Source organism: Zea mays, chromosome 3, assembly GCF_902167145.1.
Source record: "Zea mays cultivar B73 chromosome 3, Zm-B73-REFERENCE-NAM-5.0, whole genome shotgun sequence".
In the NCBI taxonomy this organism is placed as follows: Eukaryota; Viridiplantae; Streptophyta; class Magnoliopsida; order Poales; family Poaceae; genus Zea; species Zea mays.
In genome coordinates this window covers 180,812,398-180,837,436 of record NC_050098.1, presented here as the reverse complement: position 1 = coordinate 180,837,436, position 25,039 = coordinate 180,812,398, and the positions used below count along the sequence as shown (strand labels likewise).

General features: G+C 48.9%; 2 protein-coding genes across 2 annotated transcripts; both read right to left on the bottom strand.

Moving 5' to 3' along the window:
- Positions 1 to 11,437: 11,437 nt before the first annotated feature.
- LOC100284242 (anthocyanidin 3-O-glucosyltransferase) lies at positions 11,438 to 13,249 on the bottom strand. The gene has a single exon (NM_001157137.2). The coding sequence runs from the start codon at positions 13,178 to 13,180 to the stop codon at positions 11,762 to 11,764; it is 1,419 nt and encodes a 472-aa protein (NP_001150609.2). The 5' UTR covers positions 13,181 to 13,249; the 3' UTR covers positions 11,438 to 11,761.
- A 3,329-nt stretch (positions 13,250 to 16,578) lies between these two features.
- LOC103650968 (uncharacterized) lies at positions 16,579 to 18,206 on the bottom strand. Its single transcript, XM_008676563.3, has one exon. It carries the CDS (start codon positions 18,166 to 18,168, stop codon positions 16,747 to 16,749), a length of 1,422 nt encoding a protein of 473 aa, XP_008674785.1. The 5' UTR covers positions 18,169 to 18,206; the 3' UTR covers positions 16,579 to 16,746.
- Positions 18,207 to 25,039: the final 6,833 nt, after the last annotated feature.

The window sequence follows — 25,039 nt, the reverse complement described above, 5'->3', positions numbered from 1 at the left end:
GTGGCGATGTCCATCAGCTCGCTCGCCCTGGTGGGAGTCTTGCGACCCAACTTACTCACCAGGTCGCGGCAGGTGGTGCCGGCAAGGAACGCGCCGATGACATCCGAGTCGGTGATGTTGGGCAGCTCGGTGCGCTGCTTTGAGAATCGCCGGATGTAGTCCCGGAGCGACTCTCCCGGCTGTTGCCGGCAGCTCCGAAGGTCCCAGGAATTTCCGGGGCGCATGTACGTGCCCTGGAAATTGCCGGTGAAGGCTTGGACCAAGTCATCCCAGTTGGAGATCTGCCCCGGAGGCAGGTGCTCCAACCAGGCGCGAGCAGTGTCGGAGAGGAACAGGGGAAGGTTGCGGATGATGAGGTTGTCGTCGTCCGTTCCACCCAGTTGGCAGGCCAGGCGGTAGTCCGCGAGCCACAGTTCCGGCCTCGTTTCCCCTGAGTACTTTGTGATAGTAGTCGGGGGTCGGAACCGGGTCGGGAACGGCGCCCGTCGGATGGCCCGACTGAAGGCCTGCGGACCGGGTGGTTCGGGCGAGGGACTCCGATCCTCCCCGCTGTCGTAGCGCCCCCCACGCCTGGGGTGGTAGCCTCGGCGCACCCTTTCGTCGAGGTGGGCCCGACGGTCGCGTCGATGGTGCTCGTTGCCGAGGTGGCTCGGGGCCGCAGGCGCGGTGTTGCGTGTGCGCCCGGTGTAGACCGAGGCTTCCCGCATAAATCGGGAAGTCGCGGCGTGAGGCTTCGAGGGGTATCCCTGCCTTCGGGAGGCAGTGCTCTCGGCCCGTCAGGCCGCAGCGCCTTCCAGGAGATTCTTGAGCTCTCCCTGGATTCGCCGACCCTCGGTGGTTGATGGCTCCGGCATCGTGCGGAGGAGCATCTCTGCGGCTGCCAGGTTCTGACCAACCCCGCTGGATGCGGGCGGCGGCCTGAGCCTGACATCGTTGGCGACGCGGTGCTGGAGACCTTGGGGCAGGTGACGTATTTCTCCGGCCGGGGGTTGGCCCGCCCATACCTGCCCGACGTCCCGGCGGATCGTCTCAAGCGCCCCTGTTCCCTCGTCGAGCCTGGCCTGCGCCCCGCGGACTTGCTCGAGCTGTGGGTCGTGTCCCCCCACCGGAACAGGGACCACAGCTAGCTCCCGCGGGATATCGGCGCGAGGCGCCGGCCTAGGAAAATCACCGTCCTCCGGCATGCCAAGATGGTTGCCTTCGGAGGGATCCCCTAGCTCGACGTGGAAACATTCGCGGCTTGGGCCGCAGTCCTCGTCGTCAAGGCTGCGGCTTCCGTCGGAACAGTCGGAGAGGCAGTAGTCACATGCGGTCATGAAGTCCCGCATGGCACTGGGGTTGCCAAATCCAGAGAAATCCCAACAGATGCTGGGATCGTCATCTTCCTCGGACCTAGAGGGCCCGTAGGTCGAGACGTCCGTCAATCGGTCCCAAGGCGACCGCATACGAAACCCCAGTGGGGTTGCACTCGCCTCAATGAGAGCGCCCGCCAAAGCGAGGTCGCTTGGCGGGTTGAGGCCGAGTCGAAATGACGTAAGATGGGAGTTAGTCAGTACCTTTTGGTCGACGAGGAGCGACGTAGTCACATCGGGGACTGGTTGCACCGTCGTCTCAGGTACGAGGGCGACGTCCTGCAAGCTCTCCGCGAGTGCGCCGGCGTCGTCTTCTTGCTCGGGATCAGCGTGTCGCGGGGGGACAGCGCCTGCCTTCGTCTTGAACGCGAGGTCGACGCCCGGCGTGCCCTCCGTTGGGGCGCTGGGAACATCAATTCGCTCGACGGCCGACGAAGCGCGGCCTCCCGCTTGGCCTTGGTTGCCCCGCCTCCTCCTCCGTTGGCGGGGGAGAGGACGGGGCGAGCTCGAACGTTGTTCTTCCACCACGCGGGGAAGATGTCGTCGGTTCCGCCGCCGGTGGGCGGGTTGTCGGCCGCCATTGTCGTTGTCGCGCGGCGGTGGAAGGAGTATCATGTCGTAGCTGCCGTCGAACGACATGAACTCGAGACTCCCAAAACGGAGCACCGTCCCGGGCCGGAGAGGTTGCTGGAGACTGCCCATCTGGAGCTTGACGGGAAGCTGTTCGTCAGCACGCAGCAGGCCCCTACCTGGCGCGCCAACTGTCGGCGTTTCGAGACCGGGGGGTCCCCGAGCCGACGAGTGAGTGTGCCGCGTGCCCCAGCCCAGATGGGTCGAGCGCGTGGGCGAGCGCGAAGGGGGGAGAAGCGAGGTGGCCGGAGACGGGCGTGAGAGAGGTGGAGATCCCGCGGCCTTCGTGTTCGTCCCGCGCCCAGGTCGGGTGCGCTTGCAGTAGGGGGGTTACAAGCGTCCACGCGGGTGAGGGAAGCGAGCGGCCCTAAGAGAGCGCCTGTCCCGTCCTCGTCCCGCGCGGCCAACCCTCTCTAAGAAGGCCCTGGTCCTTCCTTTTATAGGCGTAAGGAGAGGATCCAGGTGTACAATGGGGGTGTAGCAGAGTGCTACGTGTCTAGCGGAGGGAGAGCTAGCGCCCTAAGTACATGCCAATGTGGCAGCCGGAGAGATCTTGGCACCCTGCTGGCGTGATGTCGTGGCTGTCGGAGGAGCAACGGAGCCTGGCGGAGGGACAGCTGTCGGAGCGGTCGAGTCCTTGCTGACGTCCACCTGCTTCCGTAAGAGAGCTGAGAGCCGCCGTCGTCACAGAGCTTGTGGGGCGCCATCATTGCCCATCTGGCGGAGCTAGCCAGATGGGACACCGGTCTTGTTCTCCATGACCCGAGTCGGCTCGGGGTAGGATGATGATGGCGCTTCCTGTTGACGTGGCGGGCCTGTGCCCTAGGTCGGGCGACGTGGGGGCTCCTCCGAAGCTGGGGTCGAGTCTGTCTTCCGTGGCCGAGGCCGAGCCCGAGCCCCCGGGTCGGGCGAGGCGGAGATCGTTCGACAGAGGCCCGGGCGGAGTCCGAGCCCTGGGGTCGGGCGAAGCGGAGTTCGTCGTCTTCCGGGTCTTAGCCCGAGTCCGAGCCCCGGGGTCGGGTGGAGCGGAGTTCGCCGTCTTCCGGGTCTGAGCCCGAGTCCGAGCCCTGGGGTCGGGCGAAGCGGAGTTTGTCGTCTTCCGGGTCTTAGCCCGAGTCCGAGCCCTGAGGTCGGGCGGAGCGGAGTTCGCCGTCTTCCGGGTCTTAGCCCGAGTCCGAGCCCTGGGGTCGGGCGAAGCGGAGTTCGTCGTCTTCCGGGTCTTACCCCGAGTCCGAGCCCTGGGGTCGGGCGGAGCGGAGTTCGCCGTCTTCCGGGGCTGAGCCCGAGTCCGAGCCCTGGGTCGGGCGGAGCGGAGCTTCCTATGGCGCCTTTGGCAAGGCCTGACTGCCTGTTAGACTCACTCTGTTGAGTGGCACTGCAGTCGGAGTGGCGCAGGCGGCGCTGTCCTTCTGTCAGACTGGTCAGTGGTGCGGCGGAGTGACGGCGGTCACTTCGGCTCTGCCGGGGGGCGCGCGTCAGGATAAAGGTGTCAGGCCACCTTTGCGTTAAATGCTCCTGCAACTCGGTCAGTCGGTGCGGCGATTTGGTCAGGGTTGCTTCTCAGCGAAGCCAAGGCCTCGGGCGAGCCGGAGATGCGTCCGCCGTTAAAAGGGGGGCCTCGGGCGAGACGGAAGTCCCTCGAGGTCGGCTGCCCTTGGCCGAGGCTAGGCTCGGGCGAAGCGTGATCGAGTCACTCGTATGGACTGATCCCTGACTTAATCGCACCCATCAGGCCTCTGCAGCTTTATGTTGATGGGGGTTACCAGCTGAGAATTAGGCGTCTTGAGGGTACCCCTAATTATGGTCCCCGACAAGTGGGTAAAAGAAGTGATCAAGGGCACAACTTGCCTGGGACTTGAGATTCCAGGTACCAACTTGCTCTTTAGATGTCACGTGACCTCGCTCTAGTCGTAGCAATACAAACAAACATTGTATAGGCAAAATTAACATTACACCAAACATAAGTACAAATTATGTAATAATAATCTACGCGTTGCTACGAGATCGAGGTTCGAGAATCAGTAAAATCAGAGCTAAAACAAAGAATTTATGGATAAAACGATAGTTTAGGCACAATAAATCTAATAGATATGATATAACAGATATTGCATTTAAACTAAATAGGTATTAAATTAAAATATTTGAGTCGATATTAATTTATTAACAATTATTTATAAAAATACGTAGGTTAGAACTATAAATTAGATTAACTAGATTATCTAGCTAATTAACATTAATTAAATAAGTAATTAATTAATTAAACCATGTGGCATAATTAAAACAATATTATTACCACATACGCAAAAATTGATATGAACCTAACACAACTTGAATAGATTAAAACGAATTATCTGACCTAGAAGATATCGTATTTTTAATAAATTAGTAGGGTTGTACATAAATAGGTGACCTGACGTGATCTGTTTGTTTAGATCGAGATCATATAAAAACTATTGGGTAAATAGACATAATATATGTGATCTAGGTGTGTCCATCTTCTACCTAAAAACAACTACGTACGACGAACACGCCACCGTGGCGGCGCCATAGCTCTACAGCGGGGATCACGTCGATGACTAGCGAAACGTCGCTCAGGAACTAAAATCAAACACGGACAAGTGATACACAAAGCGTAGACCACGACGAATCTATAAGACTGATACTCACAAAGTTTTGCAGTGTGGAACCCCTTCTGCCCGCGAGAAGTCATGGCTATGTGGCTGTGCTCGCCTTCGGCGAGAAATCTCTGGCTTCACGATCGACCCTGTGCTCCAGAAAGCTACGCACAACCCCCTATGGTCCCGGTGATCATCGCTCCGCCCCTCGATCACTAGGCTGCTCTCCTGCTCAACACCGGCGGCGACGCGATGCTTCCGTCTTATCGAATCCATGGGACTAGGGCCACGACATTCAAATATATATATCCCAGGGGCGCCTGATCCAAGCATCCGGATTTTTCTAACAAACTCATGGGTGTTCTGTTATGCGGGTGAGTTTGTTACTACTTCCGGCTTTAGAGCATCTCCAAAAGAACACTAAAACCAACCCGAAAACGTGTTTTGGGGTAGAAAAGCAAAAAAATCTCCATCCAACAGCTCCCCTTTCCTTCTCCAAATTTTCAGCGTCCCGCATCCGAGCTTCACTATCCCTCAAATATTCGCGAGCAAAGTTGTTCCCCAATCCCCTCGCCGGCCTCCTGCTCCCTCGCACCGCGCATGACGTCGGTGACAGACCCCGGCACGTTCACCAGCTCGTCCTTGTCGTTGTCCTCGGTGAACAGCAAGTGGGTCAGGTAGTCGTCGTTGTCCTCCTTCTGCGACGGTTCCACCTGGTGGGCGTCCAGCTTCATGGGGAAGCTGTAGCTGGAGGACTTGTAGAGCATGATGGCTTTGTGTTCCTGCCGCAATCGTCTTCGTCACTGCCATCCGCGGCGGCGCGCTGCAGGCCGCCGTTTGCTTCCTGCTGTACCATGATGGCGGAGAGAAGACCCTATGATGGCGTGAGCTCTTTTAAATGTTTAAGGGACCGGTTATTAGCATTCTGATATGAGCTTAGTTTTTTTGGAGGAAATTTTTTTTCGGCAGCCCCAATATGATGTTTTGGGGAACAATTTCTTAAGAAGCTCTTGGAGTTGCTCTTATAGTCCCAAACGGAATTGATGCGAATATAGGGGCGACCTGTTCGCTACAACAGCTAAGCCGACACTATCGGCTGATTCCGACTTGAGCTAGAAGAACAGAACTGCATGTATGGGCCCACACGTCGGCCATAGCTTCTACCTCCGGTCAGGCGCGCGAGCGAAAAAAAAATGTTTGCTGGCCTCATGCCGGACGTCATGAGTACGCAGCGTCCAGCCATAAAAATAAAGAAATGTAAAAAAACATATACATGGGACGTGGGCATGTATGCGTGAAGCATGGCCCAAGTGAGGAATGCCCGTTTTCTTCTTTTTTTATTTTCTATTTTCAATTTTCTATTTCAAATAGATTCAAATAAAGTTTGAACTTCAAATTTAATTAGAATACACAATCAGGAAAAGATGAGGATGCAATGTGAGTCACATATATTTATATATATGCGAAAGGGCCTCTAGCGTAATGGATAAGGTTTTCGAGTAGCTACTGCAGTTCCTAGTTTTGATACCCGGGGGCGAATTTTGGGCTTGGTAAAAAAATCCCTAAAGCACAATCTTAAATTTATTTATTTATTTATTTATTTCATTGGTATTATTTTTTTCTACCAATTTTGGGCTTTACAAATCCTACCCCCTTAACAAAAATCTCGTCCTCGAGATTTGTAAGAAAAGGGATCCTAAAGGATTGGTTTACAATTCAACTTTTAGTCTTATAATTGTACCAAAAGTCCAGAGTCTCATTTTTTTAGTCAATAGGGGTTGATTAGGAGAGCATAGGTATCCAGCCACTTATTATGTAGGTTCTAAGAGATGGATAAGTTAGGGCAAGAATAGCCTAGGATAAGAAAGTTTCCGGTGAGAAAGAACTCCTTGTTGTGTGGTAATGCATCGGAAGATCAAGTTTGACTTCTCTTTTTTTTCTTGACGAGGTTGATCTTTTCCTTTTCCAGTCTTGGTCTCATTGAGTCGGGGTCAGGGTATATCATCAGAGTTGGGGCATATGGTTGAAATAGTTAAGGGTGAGATGAACTACATGTTGTAGGTCAAAGTTTGTTTGATGTTAGATGGGGATAGACAGATTATGCAATTCTTCTTGACTATTGGTTGGATCAGATCTCATGCATGTGGCTGAGTTGGTTTAAGGCACTAGTTTTTTTAGTGCATGAGGGGTATGGCCTTATCTTTTGTACCAGCATTAAGTAACTTACTCTAGATTAGATCATAATAGATTAGATAAAATCTAGATTAGATTGGATATGACTAGATTAGACTAGTTAAGATCTAAATAAATTTTGGATTAGCTCATGGTTGTTATTCTAGAGTGGGATAAATGTGCTTATTAGGGCAAGATGAATCCATAAGGATAAGGTAGAATCTTTTGAGGTCAGTTAGGTCTATTAGGATGACATAAAATCTTTTTAAGATAAGATGAATCTATTAAGATAAGAAAGAATATGTTAAAATGAGATGGATCTATTAAGTTAAGAGAGAGTCTTTTAAGATAGCGTGGATCTATTAAGCTAGATACATTTTTTAATGACGGACAATCTAAGTTTGATTAGTTATCTTATATATATATATATATTTTATGCCTAAGTATATGTAGATGCAATTGTGGACACTACTCCACAACTCATCACACTCAATCAAAGATCCAAATCAGACAAGTATCATAAGAACAAACATTCAAGTTCATAGATATCTATAGTTTTGTTTTTGTTCCTAAGAGTAGGTCTCCTATTTCTAGAGTCACTTTAGGTGTAGGATTTCAAAGTGTGAAATCCACATTTATCTTTAGAAAGAAAAGGTAAGAGCAATCAGAGTAAAGCGGAAATAGATAAGAAAAGATTAAGAAAAGTTTAGAAAGAATCAGAGTGGCAAAGGTAAGTATTGGTTGTCCAGTTCTATCTAGGTTTCGTCCTACAGTCAACATTCCTCTGATACCACTTCTGTCACACCCGGGTTTTAGGGGCACCAAGACCCGGGCGCGAACATAATCACCAGGTGTGCTGGGACCAAGTCTCATACATATGATGAATCATGGCACAGGATCGAATGTCACATTTTTACTACATAACAGGAGTTCTATACAAAATAAATAATTACATTATAAGGAGACAACGGTCCAGCAACCCAAAGTTGACTGGGAGACGACGGCCTAGACCTCTCACGAACACATCGCAGCATCCTCCAAGCGCCTCATCCTGCGGTACCTGTTCTTGACCTGTGGGGGGGTGTGAGACAGCAAGAGTGAGCTCACATACGTTCATTGCTCAACAAGTTGTGGGGAATAATGTGCATGAACTCGCCAAAGGTGGGAGCTCACGTGAAGTGTAAGGCTTACCAAAGAGGATGGTTAGAGCTGAGCATTGCTTTTAAAGTTGGTCAAAATTTTATTAGCAATTACTAAGTATAAGTAAATACCAACCCAATTAAGTAGTAGAACAAAAGTAACAACATCACCTGCGATGCAATGCATATGACAAATTGAATTTAGTTCCATAAATTAATCATCAGAGAGTCCTGAGCTGCTCATGACCGTGAGCTCGGCTAGTATACCAGTTTTACACTCTGCAGAGGTGGTACCCTTTACCCACAAGTCATGTTACCCATCTGCCAAGGGATCGCGACTTCCCATACACCTCTACCGAGGAGGCGAGGCAGGGTAACACTACGAGGTCTTTACAAAGTTCCACTAGCTTCAGAAAACCCGCTACAGTTTATAGGAAGCTCCAATGCAGGGTTCTTGCCTGACCGCCATCGCAGCAAAATCAACCAAGGACCTCCCTACACTGACCACTCCCCTACTGCCCTTGCCCCTTTCGGGTAAGGTAGTCCTCCACTAGCTTTCCTAATTAATCAGCCAAGGGCGTCCATAAACCCTTGTGGTGGCACGTGTTTCTCAAGTTAAGCTCTATGTTCCAATTAACATTAATGATCTTGACATGAACAGTAAATAACAACGGATAACAAAAGTATAGTCATGAATAATGTGTATCTCAATGCCCAAAACCACATATAGCACTAGCAAGTACTACCCAAAAAGTTCAGTGGTAAACAAGGCATAAAGATAGACAAACTAGGGTAACCTGTTAGGTCCCATCAAAATTAACCTATGCAGATCATTATGATTAATTAGAACATGAGTGGGTAAAAGAAGTGATCAAGGGCACAACTTGCCTGGGACTTGAGATTCCAGGTACCAACTTGCTCTTTAGATGTCACGTGACCTCGCTCTAGTCGTAGCAATACAAACAAACATTGTATAGGCAAAATTAACATTACACCAAACATAAGTACAAATTATGTAATAATAATCTACGCGTTGCTACGAGATCGAGGTTCGAGAACCAGTAAAATCAGAGCTAAAACAAAGAATTTATGGATAAAACGATAGTTTAGGCACAATAAATCTAATAGATATGATATAACAGATATTGCATTTAAACTAAATAGGTATTAAATTAAAATATTTGAGTCGATATTAATTTATTAACAATTATTTATAAAATACGTAGGTTAGAACTATAAATTAGATTAACTAGATTATCTAGCTAATTAACATTAATTAAATAAGTAATTAATTAATTAAACCATGTGGCATAATTAAAACAATATTATTACCACATACGCAAAAATTGATATGAACCTAACACAACTTGAATAGATTAAAACGAATTATCTGACCTAGAAGATATCGTATTTTTAATAAATTAGTAGGGTTGTACATAAATAGGTGACCTGACGTGATCTGTTTGTTTAGATCGAGGTCATATAAAAACTATTGGGTAAATAGACATAATATATGTGATCTAGGTGTGTCCATCTTCTACCTAAAAACAACTACGTACGACGAACACGCCACTGTGGCGGCGCCATAGCTCTACGGCGGCGATCACGTCGATGACTAGCGAAACGTCGCTCAGGAACTAAAATCAAACACGGACAAGTGATACACAAAGCGTAGACCACGACGAATCTATAAGACTGATACTCACAAAGTTTTGCAGTGTGGAACCCCTTCTGCCCGCGAGAAGTCATGGCTATGTGGTTGTGCTCGCCTTCGGCGAGAAATCTCTGGCTTCACGATCGACCCTGTGCTCCAGAAAGCTACGCACAACCCCCTATGGTCCCGGTGATCATCGCTCCGCCCCTCGATCACTAGGCTGCTCTCCTGCTCAACACCGGCGGCGACACGATGCTTCCATCTTATCGAATCCATAGGACTAGGGCCACGACATTCAAATATATATATCCCAGGGGCGCCTGATCCAAGCATCCGGATTTTTCTAACAAACTCATGGGTGTTCTGTTATGCGGGTGAGTTTGTTACTACTTCCGGCTTTATAGTCCCAAACGGAATTGATGCGAATATAGGGGCGACCTGTTCGCTACAACAGCTAAGCCGACACTATCGGCTGATTCCGACTTGAGCTAGAAGAACAGAACTGCATGTATGGGCCCACACGTCGGCCATAGCTTCTACCTCCGGTCAGGCGCGCGAGCGAAAAAAAAATGGTTGCTGGCCTCATGCCGGACGTCATGAGTACGCAGCGTCCAGCCATAAAAATAAAGAAATGTAAAAAAAAACATATACATGGGACGTGGGCATGTATGCGTGAAGCATGGCCCAAGTGAGGAATGCCCGTTTTCTTCTTTTTTTTATTTTCTATTTTCAATTTTCCATTTCAAATAGATTCAAATAAAGTTTGAACTTCAAATTTAATTAGAATACACAATCAGGAAAAGATGAGGATGCAATGTGAGTCACATATATTTATATATATGCGAAAGAGCCTCTAGCGTAATGGATAAGGTTTTCGAGTAGCTACTGCAGTTCCTAGCTTTGATACCGGGGGCGAATTTTGGGCTTGGTAAAAAAAATCCCTAAAGCACAATCTTAAATTTATTTATTTATTTATTTAATTGGTATTATTTTTTTCTACCAATTTTGGGCTTTACAATTATACAAGGTAAGATATTTCTGGTGGCACTTGATGCACGTCCTCATTTTAAGCATCGCGGCTAGAATATAACCACTTGTTCTACTTGCTCATCAATGTGTCTAATTCAAAGGGAAAGTCCTACAATGGCTGGGCATTCCTTTCCTGAATATTGTGTTTCTTTTTTTGTTCTGTGTTTCCTTTCTGTAGGGCATGCATGATTATATTCCTTAATTAGGATTCATCGCATGCATAATTGACGTTCCCTTGTCTGAACCCTAAACCAAAAAAAAATCGATGGCAACTACAATACTTCGAGAAGGTATTATAACTTCCGTACTACTGTATGGATCAATTTATATTTTAAATTGTAAGCAATTTCAGTTTTATCTCGCCACTGTTTTGTTCCTAGACTATATTTGTAAGCAATGGTTATGTCTTGTATATAGGATGCAAAGATTCTTTGGAGGAACTTTGTTATCGATCTGTTATGTTACGATGTCAATTCGTGTCAATATGTCATCCCTGCAAACATACAACAGAGACTTAACAATATTGCTAAAAAGATTAGATTAGTATACGAGGTGTTAACATATTTGCTTATGATTAAGTATTTTATATTTACTCTTTACAAATTATTTGTGCGATATTGATAATGTTTGTTCGACATCGGTTCAATCTATTTGCGCCAGCGTATTTATATGGTTTTGTATCTATCTTTAATCACGGATTTTGCCGTCATCATTGTACTCACTCCGTCCATCGCCAGGGCCCTGAACCTGTTGGAGGCTCACAATTTGTGTTCCGTAGCATGACACGGGTACGTACCAAGTAAAACTTAAGATGTTTCAACCTTGAAGGGCTGTTCATTTTAAAGTCAAAATCTCTCTTACTTTATTAATCTCATAGAATCCTCGTATGAATAACCAAACAACACCGCGTAAAATCGGTCTGGCCGTCGGCCGCTGTCATCACATCCTTAAAAAAAGAGATTTCTTAACAAAGAAAACTTCCTTTTTTTTCTAAAGAAGAGAGAGCAAGAATTTCTTGGCAATAATCTCAAAGATGCATGCTTCCATTCCATATTCTATTGTCTACGGAGTAGTATTTGCCTGGAAGGATTTTTTTTGATGGCGTGACGTGACTCACTGCCATTTCTTTGCCCTTTTCTGCATTAACATTAGCCTCGAAATGGACTGGAACTAACCTTGATGCTGCCTGATGTATTCTGACAGATACCGGAGGAAATCTCGCAGGCACTGATCATTGGCCTCGTCATTTCCAAACACCTCGGCCAGTTCCTTGACCCTAGTTCCGTCTTGGTTCTCCGCCATGGCCGTCCTCAGAGCATCTGCGATGTCTTTGGGCGCGAACGTGCCGTCGTCTTCGTCCCTCTCCACCTCAATCCCGATCTTCTTATCCACAAGAAGCCTGGCGTTGAGGCCCTGATCGAACATCAGCGGCAACAGCACCATCGTGACGCCCCGCGAGAGGCCTTCGGCGATGGAGTTCCAGCCGGCATGGGTCAGAAACCCACCAACCGATTCATGAGCCAAAAGCCTGGGTTGAGGCACCCAGCCGCGGCAGACCAATCCCCGGTCATTGACACGCTCCTCGAAGCCTTCGGGCAACCCGCCCGTGCCTTGTCCGGGTGCGGCGTCGGCTGGCGGCCTGAATGCCCAGAGGAACGGCAGGCCGGAAGCCTCCAAACCTAGCGCAATTGTTTGGAGCTGCGCGCTCGTCAGCTTCGCCTCGCTGCCGAAGGCCGCGTACACGACGGAGCCCTGAGCCTGCCTGTCCAGCCACCGCAAAGTCGCCTCGTGGCCGGCGATGTCTTGCGTGGGCGGCGGAGGGAACAGGCCGATCGGGATCACCGGCTTCTTGTAGAGCTTGCCAAGCACCTGCAGCCACTCCGACTCGAGCTCTGTTCTGCTCCTGATGCCTACAATCTGGCTCTCTCCGATGGACACGCCGAATCTGTGGCCCTCCGACACGCCGGAGTCGTCCGGGACAAGGCCTGGCTTGAATAGCTCGCGCGCCTCGAAGCTGCGGTGCGCGACGGTGGTTGGGAACGGCACGTAGTCGGGTACTACGGTGAGGTCCTCCGGCTTCGTCCTGGCGTACTTGCCGCGTCCCATGAGCCCCTCCGGGGGACCATAGAAACTGAGCGTCGCGGCGCCGAACAGGCTCAGGAAGGCGCACGGCACGCCGTGCTTCGCCGCGGCCGCTGGCGCCCAGTACGCGGCGTAGTCGATGAGCACCCAGTCCGGCCTCTCCGGCCCCGGCTCCTTCAGGATGGCCGAGAGTTTGTCGGCGAAGGCGGTGTCGTAGGCTACGCGGAGGTACGGGCGGAGGTCGTCGGATGGCAGGTCTATGCTCGCCTCGCAGTCCTCCGGCAGGCGCTCCACGCGCGGCAGCGCGATGTCCACGACGCGGATATGCCCCGCGAGTTCTGGAGGGATGCGGATTAACCGCCTGGTGTTTCTTGGCGTGGAGAAGAGGGTGACCCGGTGGCCCTGCCTAGCTATGCGCTTGGCGAGCTCCGTGAAGGGGAGGATGTGGCCGAACGCCAGCCATGGCAGCATCACAACGTGCATACTGCCGCCGTTGGCGTCCCCCATAGCGCTTGGCGAGAGCTCCGTGAAGGGGATAGGCTTCGAGTCTAACAATAGAAAAAAGAGTTGTTTGAAGGAGACTGAGGAGATAATTGCAGTTTTGTTGGTACGCAAGCTTCTAGACATGAAGACTTATCGTGGGTCGTGGCATGTACAACCCATTAATTGAGGGGTCTCTTGAGAAATCTTTAGAGCTCGTCTCTTCGCGACTTTCTATATACACGGTTTCTTAACTATCTTAACTGTATTAATGTTTTAGAAGTTAGAGTTGTATGGTGCGGTTTCTTAACCGTATTTTCTAAATGAAAAATCGAACAAGAGTCTATAGATTGTACGTGTCCTCAGTTTGTGGACTTAAAATTCTCATGTCCTATTATCGTACTCAAGCAGACAGTGGGTATATAAAAATAAAAGCAATCAATCAGCCAGGCTGGGTCATGGATTAGACGAATCCATTTTGTCACAGCTGACGATCCCAGCCATTATGATCCAGCAGCGATGTTGCGCATGACTTGAGAGTAGTGGGGACAGAACCGGCACTTTGAATTCAACAATCCCGGCCGACATGACCCAATAGCGATTCTCTGTTTTTATTAGATTATCTCCACGAGCTTTGTAAAATTTAAGAACAAATAACAAAGGTTGTTTTGGGATTTTGGAGATTGATGAGATGTTTTACAACGGTATTCACATTTGAGTTAGTCACAACTTGATTGCTCACAAGTGTCTTGACTTGGAGATTTTGATTGTTGATTCAAGTACGGCGCAAGAGCGAGTGTAGACTTTGGTATTTGAAGACGTGGTAGGAGGGTCACGTTTCTTCGATGTATCAAGTTTCACATGAATTTGCACCATGCATGACTTCGTGGATGAGGCGGATTTCTTTTGGAGGAAGTCCCATGCCTCCTTTGGTCATCGACAAGAGAAGACCACTCAACAGTTGTTGATCCTGATCATACCAGCTACATATGTTGGATTAGAGATTTAGTTGCGCCAGTGGTTGTCGATGCATGATCTTCTTCTCAGGGATGACATTGGATCCATCAAGGTATCCTTAAAACTCTGAGCTCTGTAGATGTGAAAGGAATTGAGAATGCCTTATGAGAAAATTTAATTTAGTCAGTCAAATGATGACAACTTATGTATGGGGATCGACACCATGGTGGAGAAGCAGTAGCATCCGACATGGGAGGAGGAAGAAGAAGGATCTGTGGTGGGGAATTAGAAAAATTTCTTATGCTCGGTACCATGTTAAAGTAGTGCAATGCAAAATCCTCTTAGGGTTGTACTCGTATATATAAAGAGATATGACGTAGACATAAGCCTTTACATGGCATGTAACAGTACTGACAATATTAGGGGTCATAGCCTTAAATCAAACAAGGAGTATGTCCATTTCCTACTCTACATAACCTTATATCTTTAACATTTATAACATTCTATATTCAACAGTGTGCATTACTGTCAGAAGCGGAAATAATGCTTTAGGCAGGCCAAAAAACCATAACCCGCCCATTGAAAGTAGTCTTCATCCTTGTGGAGGATCGAGAGTTCTTGGGAAGGCAACCATGGTGACATCGAGCGTGGGATGAATGAAAACACAAGTTACAACCAGGTTTATGACGTCCCAGTGTTTCGGACATGCCAGACATGAATTGCATAGTCTTAAGATGATACAACCTCGTACCAAGAATCCATTGCAAATTAGAGGGTCACTCATGCAGTGAGAATCGAATTTAGGGTCACAAGAGAGGGATGAGCTACCCAAATTGGCGATGATGCCAGTGAAGGAGCCACGAGATTGGAGACGATAGAGGAGTGCAAGTCAAAAAGAAGCTTTTGTTATAGGTCTCCCACCATAGGAGGCGACTATAAAGTGTGATGATGGTGTGTTGCCTCGACGATAGCACCAAGATGAGGTCGAGCGGCGTATACAGACGCTTCAAAACCACATAGGTAAGCTTTTGATGTCTAAAGCTATTTTTAGTGTAGAGTTTTATTACACATTTTTTTAAACGCTACATCAGTTTTTGTCTATAAAAATCATGCATCCCGAGTTTCATCTAAACGAAACTCTCGCCTTCTCATGAAACTCTCTATACCTCTCTTATTAAATCCTTGCCATATCATCATACTCCATGTGATGGGATATTTAATAAAGATGAAATAAAATAAAATCATCATTAAGAATAGCTTAAGAAGATCGAGGCTGATGGCAGGGCCAGACCCACATGTGGGTCTACATGAGCCATGGCACATACTAAGGCAAGCCCACTAAGACCCCACCTTAGCCCCATTTCTTCCGGCCCGGGCATTTTTTCAAGGAGCAAGCGTAGAGCGTCTATGAATTTGCGACGCTCGAAAGACGAAGCCCGATGGTCTGAGCCCCGCACTAGCACGCCCCTATACCTAGCGCCCGAACGTCGCCACTCCTGGGCTCTTTGCGCTTGCCGCCGCTGCTCCCTGGCCTAGGGCCTGTCGACAAGAGTTGTCGCCGAAGTTTCTAGCACTGTGTCGGAGCGCCCATTCACCAGCTGTGGGCCGTCACTCGCCGAGCGCCCACACGACCATGCCTCGCCCAACCACTACTCGAGCATCTCGATCTCTGCAGGCGACAACTCTGCCCATATGTCATCTCCTCCCCTATAGTAGCAAGCCAGCAATTCCTATTATCTAATTCTTAATTTCCAAAGTTTTTATTGTGATTTGTGAACCCTAGCTATTACTTTGTTAGCTTTAATTGTAATTATGCAATGATTAATATATGTTGCAACATAGATATATATTTCATTGTTAATTGTTGTCTTATTAATTGTTGATTCACTTTATTTTTTATTATAGTGGCTCAAATATAAATTAGCAGAGGAAGAGAGAGAATACTGAAGTAATTGTGAAACCTACGACATATCTGCCATCGCCACACGACATCATCAACACCACCAGATAAGTAGTATTGTAATTTTTATGTCTATTTTATAACATGTTCGAACTATTTATATTCTAATATATGTAACTTGTTGAGTATTAGACTTTATATCTCTGTACCAAATTGGTTATTAAATTTACTATAAAATTATATAATACTATGAAATCATATACACATTATGCAGAATTGTATATTAAAAATTATTACGACACAGCCTATAAAAAATCAGGTCCGACAATGGATAATGATGGGACGGTTTTGTCGCACGATGTCGCCATGGGCATCCTCCATAGCTAGGGGAACGAGCAACTGTCTCCAAACCTTAGCGTCCAATAGAAAACTTTAATTAGCCATGCAGAAGCTTGATGAACTAGTTTTCAGCTGATTACATGCCCGTTGATAAGGAGCTAATTATGACGCCTTATTCGATCTAAAGATCTGTCTGTTAGAGATATTAATAATGATAAGATAAGATTGGCATATACTAATATAGGTATATTTGTTCTATTCTCATAGAGGAAATAAAACAATATTTTTCATTAATTCTTTGTAGTATTTATTATCTGAGGAGTGTTCTTGCTCTCCGTCGTTAGTAAACCTTTGAAAAGAGCCCCTATGTCCCTATACAAAATTGACGTTATCAGCCCTATAATGCACCCTGATGCTGCCTGCTGTATTCTAACATGCACTTGAGAAAATCTCGCACGCACTGATCATTCATCTCGTCATTTCCAAACAACACGGCGAGCACTTCGGCCTTATCCCCGAACACCTCGCATCCTTCCTCCACCAGGACCTTCCTCAAAGCAGCTGCAATGTCTTTCGGCGCGAACGAGCCATCTTCATCGTCCCGTGGCACCTCGACACTTATCTTCTTCTCAGTCAGATGCCTCGCGTTGAGGCCCTGATCGAACACCAGCGGTAGCAGCACCAGCCTGACGCCGCGGGCGAGGCCTTCAATGATGGAGTTCCAGCCGGCGTGGGTCAAGAACCCTCCGACAGATTCGTGGGCCAAAAACCTGGTCTGAGGCACCCAGCCGCGGCAGACGAGTCCGCGGCCGTCGATGCGCTCCTCGAAACCTTCCGGCAATCCGCTTTCGCCTTCGTTGGCATCGACTGGTTGCCTAAATGCCCACAGGAACGGCAGGCCGGAAGCCTCGAGACCGAGCGCTATTGCCTGCAGCTGTGCGCTAGTCAGCTTCGCCTCGCTGCCGAAGGCCGCGTACACAACGGAGCGCCTCGGCTGCCCGTCCAGCCATTGCAGCGCTGCCTTGTGGCCGCCGATGTCTTGTGTGGGTGGTGGAGGGAATAGACCGACCGGGATGACCGGCTTCTGGTATAGCCCACCGACCACCTGAAGCCACTCCGGTTCGAACTCCGCGCTGCTCCTGATGCCCACGAGCTGGCTCTCTGCGATGCACTTGCCGAACCGGTAGCCATCCGACATGCCAGATTCGTCCGGGGCCAAGACCAGCGTGAAAGACTCGCGCGCCTCCAAGCCGCGGTACGCGACGGTGGTCGGGAACGGCACGTAGTCAGGGACCACGGTTAGCTGCTCTGGCTTCACCCTTGCGTACCTCCCGCGTCCCATGAGCCCCTCCGCGGGGCCATAGAAAACGACCACCGCGGCGCTGAACAGGCTCAGGAACGCGCATGGTACGCCATGCCTCGCCGCGGCCGCCGGCGCCCAGTGCGCGGCGTAGTCGATGACCACCCAGTCCGGCTTCCCTGGATACGGCTCCTGCAGGATTTCCGACAGCTTGCCGGCGAAGGCAGCGTCGTAGGCTACGTGGAGGTGCGGTCGGAGGTCGTCGGATGGGAGGTCTATGCTCGCCTCGGCGTCCTCCGGCAGGCGCTCCACGCGCGGCAGGGCGATGTCCACGACGCGGATATGCTCCGCGAGTTCTGGAGGGATGCGGATTAACCGCCTGGTGTTTCTTGGCGTGGAGAAGAGTGTGACTCGGTGGCCCTGCCGGGCTATGCGCTTGGCGAGCTCGGTGAACGGGAGGATGTGGCCGAAAGCCAGCCATGGCAGCATCACAACGTGCATGCTGCTTCTGGCGTCCATTTGCGAGGTTTTTTGAACGAAGGCAGAGGTTCTTGTTTTGTGATTGGGGGAGATGGCGTGGCAGTAAGTATGCCACTCTCCCTGTTCTTATATGAGGTGTGTACCGTATGTACATTCGCACTAACAGATATGAAAAGTTCCATTTGAGGACGTCGTCACGTGGACTGTCCTAGATTGCTGCGCTAGTAAGTAGTGAGCCTAGAGCTAGAAAAAACAGAACCAAACAATCGGTCACGGACTTTGAGACCACAGTCAGCACTATGGGTATACCCCACATCTGACACAATCACAGCAGCTGATGTAAACAATGCCCATAAACTATAACCGATTGTCCCATTGTCTTTTTTAGAGTTCAAAGAGTTCAAGGGCAAAGATCAAAACACCCATACGTGATACGTCCTATTTCTTCCGTCCCATTTCTTCTGTCCTATTTGTTCCGATACGCACTCGTTTGAAGTTAAATTATACCATCATATGTTAGTTAACTTTCGATGACTTTGCCTAATTTCCAATAGCTTTGATCGTCAGAAGTTAGTCTATTTCCCGTTGTGTACAACATCCAGATGGGTTACAGTTACATCCAGTATAAAACACATTCCAAGAGAAAACAACATGACAGATTCAGTTGCTCTAACCAACCCTTACGTCGCTGTGAGTGAAGCTCGAAGCCGCCAGATTCTGCAGCATCCTCAAATGAAGCAGATGCAAGGCCGGTCCCGAGAATTCGGGGGCCTAAGCAAAATCTATACGGAGGTCCTATATATACATCTAGTGTCGGTATTTTGGGTCCGACTGCACACTTAGGGTTGTCCCTCAAGGTGTTTTTAGGAGTAGGGCGGTGTCGCCGACTGTAGCAAAATGGTTCGTGTCAGATGCACGAGGGACAATAGACAATGTTTACAGGTTCGGGCCGCTTGGAGATGCGTAACACCCTACGTCCTGGTGAGTATGCTTGGTGAATGAGGTTACAAGGGAGCTCTCTGAATTGAGAACGCAGAGAGTTGAGGTGGGTGGCCGAGTAATAGGTCGATCGTTCTGAAGGGGTCCCCCTATGCCTTATATACTCGACCGTGGGGTAATACACGTGGATATGATAACAATGTGTAGCTAAAAGATAGTGAACTGTTTGAGTTTATCTCCCTGTAGTTCTGCCGACCTATCCCCGCATGGCTCCGTTGCATGGGGGCTCCAGCGCGGGAAAGTCGGATCTCTGTTGTGTTCGCTCTTTGCTGATTGTCCCTCCCCAGGCCCACGAAAGAATGACCTTATGATTTATTGGGCCCTTGGGCCTTTCGTGAGGTCTTTTACTCTTTTAGTGGACCCGGGGATATCTGTCCCCCACAAGCCCCCGATCTTTGGGTTAATTTAGAGGTAATCAGCCCAAAGATCTCAGGTCCAGCTTGCAGGCGATTTGAAGAAAACGACTTCTTACTGTCTCCTCCTGCTTTGATCACTCGTAAACCGAAGCTTCGTTTCGTGCTTGTGCCTTAGAGGTCGGCATTTTGTTTTGTAGGACCCTGAACTTCATTGGGTGTCGAATCCTCCTGTCACTGATGGTAGTTTGGGCCTTAGAGTGCGGCCTTCTGCTGAAGAAGTTAGTGCCTTGGTTGCCTCGCTCGGGGAGATTCCTGATGATGAACGGCAGCTCCATTTTGAGGTGCCCCTGAACCCTAGTGATGCAGAGATAAGCGCTATGCTTGATTTGCTGGCTGAGGACTCTTCTGATGCTGCTCCTGCTGGGGCATTGGTAGTGGCGCCCCTCCCAGAGGCTGATACAACTTTGGATACTCAGAAGCCTGCCAGTACTCGCCCGAGGCGCCCTTGTCGAGCCAGTCAACCTGATCCTTCTGCTGATGAGCAGAAAAAAGAAAAAGAGACGCCTCCGGCGAGTATCCAGTTTGGATCGGGACGTTGGTACCTCGGTTCCTGCTGCTGAAGAAGTGCCTGTGACTGAATTTACTGACGCTGACCCCAATGGGTGTACCCAATCTGTTGCTGATCCCAATGTGGGTGCTCCATTTGTTGCTGATCCCAATGGGGGTGCTGCCTGTGTTGCTAATGTGGACGACGAGGAGGAAGAAGATGAAGTTCCTTTGACTCGGAAAAACAATCGGCAGTTCATCGCTAGCGGTGAAAGTAGTGGAGTTCCTTGTCCTGCTTTGTCTGCTCTCATTGGTCTGCAATAACTGTCCCTGGCTAATTTTGATCAGACTCTTGAGGATATGGTTCCAGAAGATTTGTTATCGGAGCCAGCAGGTGATGGTGTGATGGAGGTTTGTGCTGATGTGCTTGATGCTGGGTTGAGGTCATCCCGTGCCTCGTCGACCTTAGAGCGCGATCTCGAGGGTCGGGAGACTAACTTGGATCGTCCTGGTCCTATGGAAGTAACTGAGGGTCCATCAGCCTTAGAGGTGGCTACCGCAGAGAACTTGGACCCCAAGGATGGTGTTGACACGTGCTCAGCCCCCGAGAATGTTGTTGGGGATGACTTGGTTCGGGTGGGAAGTGCAAGCCACTGCCCAGCCCCCGAGGGTGCTGCCGAGGATGATCCGGCTGAAGTGGGCAGTGCAAACTATGACCCAGCCCCCGAGGATGTCCGAGCGGAGTCTCCCTCTTGTACTTCCATGGACGTTCATGCGGGATCGCCTCCACACTCCGGCTGTATGGTGGTAGCCCAAGCCTTGGACCAGGGAGTCGCTTTAGAGGGTAGCGTCCCCGCTGACCGAGTGTTGGGCTCTGTTGATGGCACCGATCTGATTCCTGCTGATTCGTTGCAAGCTGCTTCGGGTGGTGGCCTTACGCCCGGTTATCAATTGATCTCTCCTGATTTGGGGATCCCTTCGTTCTTTTCCAACCTCCAGGTACTGTGATGTATTTTAGCTTGGTTTTTACACTGCATGAACTGCTGTCATTACACTCATCTGTTCTCCTCATCAGGCTTTGGTGGATGGGATGGCTAGCCAGCTGAGGTTACAGGGTGCTTCTGTCCCAGAAGTAGCTTCGTCTCTTGCATGTTGGAATCCAGTGTCACTTCAACATCGTGTCTCTGAACTGGAGGCGACCAACGCTGGTTAGTGCTTTTTGCTTCTCTTTTGTCTTCTCTATTAAACTGCTTTACATCCTGACCCCCTTTGTTTGGTTGTCTCCTGCTAGGTATGACTCGACAGATTTCCACTCTTGAAGAAAAACATTCTCGAGATCAGGCTGAAATGGTCCAGCGGTGCTCTGACTTTGAAGGGAAGTATTCTCAAAGTCAGATTGAACTAGCTCAGGTCTCTGCTGCCTTAGATGACGCCAATGCACTGAGTTCTTCTCTTCATGCTCAGCTTAATTCTGAAAAGGTGACTTATGAAACCGTGCTTTGCCTTGTCGTGATCCTATTACTTGCTTGATGCTTGAGGGAGTTGACTTCTGCTTGCAGGAAGAAAAACGTATCCTTGCTGCTTCTCGCGACAGTCTTGACAGATTGTATCGTGATTCTAGCAACTCGCTGACTATCCTGGAAAGGAGTCATCGCTTCACCATGGAAGAGTTAGACAACCAACGCTGTAAGCTGCAGGAATCCACGGATGAGGTGACCCGGCTCAAGCAGTTGATATCAGCGAAGGACGCTACCATCAAAGAACTCCGAGCTTCCAAGAAATCCATCGCCCAGGAGTTAGAAACTGCTTGGCTGGCTGCCAAGGTTGCTGAAGAAACTTCCGTTACCCTCAGGGCCCAGCGCGACAGAGCCATGGACAAGGCTATTCGGGCGGGGCGAATCTTGATGAGTAGACCCGGCGTGGTTGTTCCCGAAGATATAAGGGCTGACGTGAATGCTGCCCCTGATTCCTCGAGTCGTCCTTCTTCATCGATTGCTCCTGAGAAAAATACCACAAAATAGAGAAACATTTTGCGTGTTTTGAGCGCGCGGTTAGCATGGTCAGACATTTGTTATAGGACGTCATTTCAGTACTTGGACGATATTGTTATTCTCATGTTGTTTCAGAATTCATCAGTTCATAAATATGCAGTAGTAAAATGATGCGCGATAGTTTTGAAATTTGTTTGCAGGATATAGAAGTCATCCTTATATGAGTAATTGCAATCACGTCAGATCGCCTCAAGTCGCTACTGACTTAAGTCGATTGCTTCTGTTAATAGGGCGTAGTGGTCACCCTGGATTGCATAGGCGTGAGCATGTTGCACCGGCTTAAGTTGCTGCTGACTTTAGTCGATTGCTCCGTTAGCAGGGCATAGTGGTCACCCCGAGTTAAGTAAGCGTGAGCATGTAGCACCGCCTTAAGTCGTTGCCGACTTAAGCCGATTGCTCCGTTAGCAGGGCATAGTGGTGACCCCGAGTTAAGTAAGCGTGAGCATGTTGCACCGCCTTAAGTCGTTGCCGACTTAAGCCGATTGCTCCGTTAGCAGGGCATAGTGGTCACCCCGAGTTAAGTAAGCGTGAGCATGTTGCACCGCCTTAAGTCGTTGCCGACTTAAGCCGATTGCTCCGTTAGCAGGGCATAGTGGTCACCCCGAGTTAAGTAAGCGTGAGCATGTTGCACCGCCTTAAGTCGTTGCCGACTTAAGCCGATTGCTCCGTTAGCAGGGCATAGTGGTCACCCCGTTAAGTAAGCGTGAGCATGTTGCACCGCCTTAAGACGTTGCCGACTTAAGTCGATTGCTCCGTTAGCAGGGCATAATGGTCACCCCGAGTTAAGTAAGAATGCAAGTCAATCGTGAACAAACTGAGTATCTTTGAAGCCCTTTTTTATTGATGACATATTTCCATTTTACAGAGTACATCGTCGTCCCGATAGCTTTTGAAATACAGTTAGGGATAAAACTTCCTGAGGTGTTCTATGTTCCAGGAGTTCCCGACTTCTGTGCCGTCCATCTGAGTGAGACGATATGATCCTGGCCGAGTGGCTTCTGCTACTATGAAGGGTCCTTCCCATAAGGGCGATAACTTGTGTCGTCCCTCCCCCGTTAGAATTCGGCGGAGGACGAGATCTCCTACTGAGAAGAATCGCTGTCGCACGGCCTTGTCGTGATAGCGCCTTAGAGTCTGCTGGTACCGTGCTGATTGGATTACTGCATTCAATCGTTCTTCCTCGAGTATATCAATGTCCTCCAGCCTGGTGGCTTCGACTTCTGCTATGTTTTCGAAGATCAATCTTGGCGCCCCGAACTTGAGATCGGCGGGTAACACTGCCTCCGACCCATAGACCATGAAGAAAGGAGTGTTTCCATGCAGAGCTCGGCTAAGTTGGGTTCTTAGGCTCCAAACGACATACGGCAATTCCCTTATCCACTTTCGTTTCAAAGTCTTCTGCGGCATCTTCTGGATCAGAATCTCCTGCTCAACCGAGAATGAATTCATTTTCATTGTATTATGTGGCAGTCCCACTACTTTCAACCATGGAAGCGAATCGTTCCTGCGAATTTTTCATTCTTATTGAAGACCTTTTTCCTGAGTGCCTCCAGTATCATCCCGTTGGCTCGCTCGACCTACCCGTTGGCTCTTGGATGTGCTACAGAAGCATACTTGATCTGAATGCTTTTTTGCTCGCAGAAGTCGAGGAACTCTGAACTTGTGAAGTTGGATCCTAGGTCAGTTATGATGCTGTTTGGTATCCCGAATCTGAATATTATGTCTTGTATGAATTCCACGGCCTTAGCTGAGGTTAAAGAAGCAATGGGCTTGAACTCTATCCATTTAGTGAATTTGTCGATTGCTACCAATACATGAGTGTATCCTCCTTGAGCTTTCTTGAAAGGTCCAATCATATCCAGTCCCCAGCATGCGAAAGGCCAACTTACTGGTATGGTCTGCAGTTGTTGTGCTGCTAGATGTTGTTGTTTTGACAAGTATTGGCAAGCTTCGCACCTCTAAACTAACTTGGCTGCATCACTCTTCGCTGTTGGCCAATAGAATCCTGACCTGAAGACCTTTCCGACTAGTGTTCTGGATGTTGCATGTATTCCACATTGCCCAGCATGGACCTCCTCCAGAAGTCGCTTCCCAGCAGATGGGAGAATGCACTTCATGAGGACGCCTGATGCACCCTTTTTGTACAATGTCTCCCCAATGAGTGTGTTGTGAGCCGACTGTCTGGCAATGCGCTCGGCTGAATTCTTGTCATCTGGTTCCTCTTCATTCTTTATATACCTGATGATTGGCCTTCTCCAGTCATCAGAGTCTGACTCGGGTTGATCTATAATATTACACTCTTCTGCTTGATCCATTGAGATGCTCGGCTGTAGTATTTCTTGCACAAAGACTCCAGGTGGGACCTGAGTTCGACTGGATCCTAGCTTGGACAACACATCGGCTGCTGTGTTCCGATCTCTTTCTACATGATGAAATTCCAGACCCTCAAATTTATCTTCCAGCTTTCGGACGGCAGTACAGTATTTTCCCATTGAATCGCTTGAACAATGCCACTCTTTGTTTATCTGGCTAATGACTACCAGAGAGTCTCCGTACACCATCAATCTCTTGATGCCCAATGATATGGCGATGTTCAATCCATGGATCAGAGCTTCATACTCGGCTGCATTGTTGGAGGCCGGAAACAGCAACTGGAGGGCATATTTGAGGTGCTCGCCTCCAGGTGCAGTGAAGAGAATTCCTGCTCCTGCTCCCTGCAGCTTCAGCGAGCCATCAAAATACATTCGCCACACTTCTGTAGTCTCTGGGTTATCTGGTACTTGCTGTTCAGTCCACTCTGATACGAAATCAACCAGTGCTTGAGTTTTGATGGCAGTACGAGGTCGGAACTCGATGTCATGAGATCCCAGCTCACAAGCCCACTTGGCTATTCGGCCAATGGCTTCCTTGTTGTGAAGAATATCCCCTATCGGAAAACCAGTGACTACTATGACTTTG